This window comes from Canis aureus, chromosome 1 (genome assembly GCF_053574225.1).
Source record: "Canis aureus isolate CA01 chromosome 1, VMU_Caureus_v.1.0, whole genome shotgun sequence".
Lineage (NCBI taxonomy): Eukaryota > Metazoa > Chordata > Mammalia > Carnivora > Canidae > Canis > Canis aureus.
Window position 1 is genome coordinate 111,825,878 of NC_135611.1, and position 6,000 is coordinate 111,831,877.

At 42.8% G+C, this 6,000-nt stretch overlaps 1 protein-coding gene across 1 annotated transcript in view; it reads right to left on the reverse strand.

The window, feature by feature from the left end:
* Window positions 1–5,764, reverse strand: part of LOC144311248 (uncharacterized) — a 65,103-nt gene extending 59,339 nt beyond the window's left edge. The window contains 1 exon segment of the mRNA XM_077893527.1: window positions 5,525–5,764. Within this exon segment, the coding sequence (XP_077749653.1) occupies window positions 5,525–5,704 (180 nt within the window). The 5' untranslated portion in view covers window positions 5,705–5,764.
* Window positions 5,765–6,000: the final 236 nt, after the last annotated feature.

Here is a 6,000-nt window from a genome sequence, read left to right on the forward strand (position 1 = left end):
CTATCTCTCTCTCTCTCACTGTGACTATCATAAATAAAATTAAAAAAAATTAAAAAAAAAAAAGAAACAATACAATACAATAATACTCAGGCTAAGGGATTATTGTTGGTTAATTGTTGGTTAATTTATTACTTATTAGTTCATTACTATTAGTTATCTCTCCATCTTTAGATAAAAGAACCCTCGTACTGAAAAGGGCAATGGAAAGCTTCCCAATCTTGGAAAAAACACCCTTTGGGATTTATGATTCATTTTGTTCTGACTCTTATTTGTCCTATGATTTCTGCTCAGTAAGAGTATTCTGCAGGGAGAGCTCTTCATCACCTCTGGGGGATAACTGGTAAATCGATCTTGTAATTAATACCTACTCAGCTTTATATCTCAAGCACCTGAAACAGTATGTTGTGTAACAGAAACTGCTCAGGAGACACCCAAGCAGTGTCAGTGTCTTGATGAATTAACCTACCCTCCAGATATTTTCAGACAGACTAAAAACTTGAGGTTTTCAGGCACCTGGGTGGCTCAGCAGTTGAGAGTCTGCCTTTGGCTCAGGGGTCCTAGGATCAAATCCCTGCATCAGGCTCCCCATGGGGAGCTTGCTTCTTCCTCTGGCTATGTCTCTGCCTCTCTGTGTCATTCATGAATAAATAAATAAAATATTTAAAATATATATATTTCTTATTTAACCCCATATATCCAAAATAATACCAATTCAACCTGCAATCAACATAAAAATTACTGAGAGATGTTACATTCCTTTTTGTCATACTAGTCTTTGAAATCCATTGTGTGTCTTACACTCACAGTACATCTCAATTAGCACTAGCCATATTTCAAGTACTCATTTGTCACATGTGCCTGATGGCTACCATATTGGATAGTGATGACTTGAACCTTTTTAAAGCAATAGAGACCATACAACCACACCTCAGAGACTCTCTGGGTTCAAAGGACAGCAAATCAGCCTTAGTTCTACATTTAACCAACGGCTATTACTGAAACTATTAATTTTTCAACTGAATGATAGAATTGAAGCAGTGAAAACAGCAGGCAGGTGAAACAAAAAAGAATACCTTAAAATCTTCTGCTGTTTTAATAACTTGCTATGTTTTTCCTATCTCATAGCTACCCATAACAGGAAAAGGACAACTTTAGTCTATAATACACAGATGATTAACAACGTGCCAGGCACTATTTCAAGCACTCTCTTTTTAAAAAAGATTTTATTTATTTATTTGAGACAGAGTGAGAGAGAGAACATGAGAGGGGCGAGGGGCAGAGGGAGAAGCAGGCTCCCCACTGAGTAGGGAGCCCAACTCAGGGCCCGATCCCAGGACCCCAGGATTATGACGTGAGCTGAAGGCAAAGGCTTAACAGACTGAGTCACCCAGGCAGCCCTACTTCAAGCACTTTACATAGCATATCTCTTAAAAAAATGATATATATATATATATATATATATATATATATATATATATATAATGTATTTATTCATGAGAGACAGAGGCAGAGAGAAAGGCAGAGACACAGGCAGAGGAAGAAGCAGGGTCCACACAGGGACCCCGATGTGGGGCTCGATCCTGGGTCTCCAGGATCACTCCCTGGGCCAAAGGCAGCGTTAAACCACTGAGCCACCTGGGCTGCCCCATAGCATATCTTTTAATCTTCACAAAAATTTTAGGAGGTAGGTACTGAGAGCCCTACCTGGACAGGTAGGAAAACTGAAGAACAGACAAGTTAAATAATTTGCCCAAGGTCATCCAGTGGAAGAGTGCTAGAGCCAGGTTTCAAATGTAGCTGCTCAAGTTCGATCCTGTTCTGCACCCCGCTGACTGTGCCAACAGTCATTTGTCTCTGCCGGTCTTTCTTTTTTTTTCTTTTAAAGAAAAGAAGAGAGAGAGGCAGAGACATGGGCAGAGGAAGAAGCAGGCTCCTGTAGGGAGCCTGATACGGGGACTGGATCCTAGGACCCTAGGATCAGACCTGAGCCAAAGGCAGATGCTCAACCACAGAGCCACCCAGGTGCCCCTGTCTCTTCCTTATTTTTATTTTATTTTATTTTTTTTAAGATTTTATTTATTTATTCATGAGAGACACACAGAGAGAGGCAGAGACACAGGCAGAGAGGGAGAAGCAGGCTCCCTGTGGGGAGCCTGATGCAGGGATTGGATCCTAGGACCCTGGGATCAGACCTAAGCCAAAGGCAGATGCTCAACCACAGAGCCACCCAGGCACCCCTATCTCTTCCTTTTTAAAAGGCGAACAATAATAGCATTGTTATGAAAAATAAATATATGAGTACATGTAAAGCATTGGAACTTCTCCAGGTTGTTAGAGGTGCCCAACAAGTTAGCTCTTCTCATCATTCCTATTATGACCTCCATGCAATAAGCAAAAAAATGAAACATCAGCATCAACTTGTTTTTGTGGAGATTTGTTTTAGATCATGACATATTATGCGTAATTGTACATCGTCTAAATACTCTGAAAACGTTGGTATAATCTGCAGCCCACCACATGTGAGATAAAAGACAATGAATGTAGATGTTATCTTCTATTAGAATTATCTTTCTATTTTGCTCCCTCATCCCAGGCTGTGACTCCCTTTTGGAGAGCTACATGAATCCCACTTACTGACTGAATAACTCTTCTTGGCCAACCCCTCGGTTGCTGCTAGGCACTCTAAAAAGAATATGATGAGGTCCAGGAAACAGTGGTCCCTGCAGCCAACAGGAGAGACAAAAGAAATCAGTTACATGCCAGTGGCAAGAGCAACTCCGAAGAAGGAAAGACAATCCATCATCTTGCCTAATTGCAACTCTTTCTAACTTTCTCCTATGAGTAACATTCTTCTAGTTCCCAAGAGTGAAAACCTTAGAGTTGCTGCCAACATCTCTTTGATGGACTGAATTATGACCCCCCCTAAAACTTTTATGTTGAAGTTCTAAACCCCAGTTCCTCGAATGTGATTATATTTGGACATAGGGCATTTAAAGAGGTGATTAACTTAAAATAAGTTCTTTAGGGTGGGCCCTAAGCCAATCTGATTGATGTCTAGTGAGAGGAAATCTAGACACCCAAGGGCTAGGGTATTTTGTTACACTAGTCCTGACATATTAACACAATCTCCTTTCCACTGGTTTTCACATATAAATAATTTGTGATAGTTTTTCAGTCCCACCAACTCAACATCTTGGGTTTGCTTTAAAATAGTCAAGGAGAAGGGCACCTGCATGGCTAAGTTAGCTAAGTGTCTGCCATCAGCTCAAGTCGTGATCCTGGGATAGAGCTCCACATGGGCTGCCTGTCCTTCCTTCTCCCTCTCCCTCTGCTCCTCCCTCCCACTTATTCCTGCTCTCTCATGTGCTCTCACATGCTCTCTCAAATAAATTAAAATAAAATAAAAATACTCAAGGATAGGGGCACCTGGATGGCTCAGTCCGTTTAAGTGTTCAACTCTTGGTTTCTGCTCAGGTCACAATCTCAGGGTCCTGGGATCGAGTCCCATATCAGATCTGCACCTAGCCCAGCATCTGCTAGAGAATCTCTCTCTCCCTCTACTCCTCCCCCTGCTGGTTCTCACTCCCTCTAAAATAAATAATAATAAATAAATAAAAGCTTTTAAAATAGGAGAAATAGATATATGGAGAGTAGAGAAGCAACAAAATTAGCAATGATTAAATCAGGGTGATTGTTACAAAGGAGTTCATTACATTTTATTTTGGATACGTATGGAAAATTCTACAGCAAAGAATTTAGGGAGGAACTATGAATATTGAGAGAAGAATGTCATAAAATAAATAAATACACATTTAAACCATCTATATTCTAGTATTAGCAGTTATTCTGAATGCTTTTTTAAATGTATTTCTATATTTTCTGAATTCTTTACAATGAGTGTGTATATCTTCCATAATGGGAATAGAATTATATTATCTGGAATAAAATAAAAAGAGAATGCTTCCAAAATTGTATAAAGAACTCCAGACTCATGAATCCTGCTTTCAAAATATTCTACAATAGGGGCACCTGGGTGGTTCAGTGGTTGAGCATCTGCCTTTGGCTCAGATTGTGATCCCAGGGTCCTGGGATGGAGCACCGCATCAAGCTCTCCATGGGGAGTCTGCTTCTCCCTCTGTATATGTCTCTGCCTCTCTCTGTGTGTCTCTCATGAATAAATTAATAAAATCTTTAAAAAACAAACTACTCTACAATAAAAATTCCAACCTGCCTCCATAATTTGATCCCAAATCACTCCTCTGCAGCCAGTTTCCTATGGTTAAATATTTATACCGTTTATTTTTCTATTATGTTTCCTAATTCCAATTTGGGGACTTTAAACTTTGGGACCAAGGATATGCACACACATAAAGAACACACACCCTGGACTCAAATCCACTTCCTCCACTAGCACTGTAACATAGAACATGTAATTTTTGCTCCTTTGCCTCCACCTGTAAAACAGAGGCGGTAACAGTATTCACCTCACAGGGCTCTGTGAAGACTAGAAATGTTCATTGTTATAAAACCCTCAGGACGATACTTAGCACTCAAGGTTGTAAACATTACGACTATCACTCATGCCCTGTACCTATTCTACATATTTCCCCAATTATTTAACATTTGCTAATGAATGAAATACCTCTACCACCGCAGAAAAGGAAGACAAAAGCCTAAGTACAGTCACAGTGGGGCTCTGCTGCCAGGAGCCCTCTTTCAGAAGTCAGGACAGGGGGCACCCAGGCGGCTCAGTGGTTGAGCATCTTCTTTCAGCTCAGGTCCTGATCCCAGGGTCCTGGGATTAGTCCCACATCGGGCTCCCTATGGGGAGCCTGCTTCTCCCTCTGCCTGTGTCTCTGCCTCTCTCTGTGTGTCTCTTATGAATAAATAAATAAAATCTTAAAAAAAAAAAAAAAAGGAATCAGGACAGGAGGAAGAAAGGAGTCTGAGATACTACAATCCTGTCTGTGGCCCTAGAAAAACCACAAAAGGTATCTATGGCTGATGCTCTCTTTCTCTAAAAAACGAATCAGAAGTAGTCCAGGCACAGCCCCTTTCGTGCACTGAGAATAGCCAGCGGTACTTGGAAGAGGCTGCAAAGAGGTAACTTTTCTGATGATGACACACGTCTGAACTGTTCTCAACATTTCACTTGTCCTATACCGTTAATTCCCAAGGCAAATGTATGCGGTAGGTAATATCCCCGTTTCCAGAAAAGGAAACTGAAGCACAGAAAGATTAAGTTGCAGAAGTGACGGAGCGTGTGGAAGGTGAGGGGACGGCGAGCTGGGCAGCAAGAGCCCCGAGACCCTCGACCTCCGCGGAGCCGGGTCCGCCTCCCAGCCCGAGACCCCGAACCGCTCCGTAGGACTCGGGCGAGGGGAAGGCAAGCTGCCGCCCCGTCCCTTAATCTCGCTGCCACTGGCCGAGACTTTCCCTCCCTGTCACCCAGGGCCCGGCGCGCCGGATCCCACGACCAGACCAAAAACTTAAAAGAGGTCGTGGGGTCCCGGGAATCACTCACCTCCCAGAAAGAGCCCGAAGGCCGCGATCTTAACCTTCCGCAGCGGAAATAACTCCGACTACGCGGGGCTCCTGGACTACATTTCCCAGCATTCCCCAGAGGCCCCCGAGTCGCTGTCCCGCACCCCGCGACGGCCTGAATCCAATTTCCTGGAGTCCACGAAAGGAGAGGGGTTTGCATTCTTGTCGTCCGGTGGCCGAAATGCCTCCGAACACGCAGAGCACTGTATTATATTCTATTTCTTCAGCACAGCAAATAGATTTGAGCTCTCCGGTAGCGGAAGTGCCCCAATGCCTGAAAGCGACTGGACTACACATCCCAGAATCCTCTGTATGCGTGAGCTTCCCGCCTACCTGCAATTTGTCTTTTGAATTAGCAGGTGGAGTCTAAATAAGCTCTTGGATGCTGTGGAACTGGACTTGTATTTTTCTTTTCTTTTTTTTTTTTTCTTTCTCACGGCTGCCTTTCACATGCAA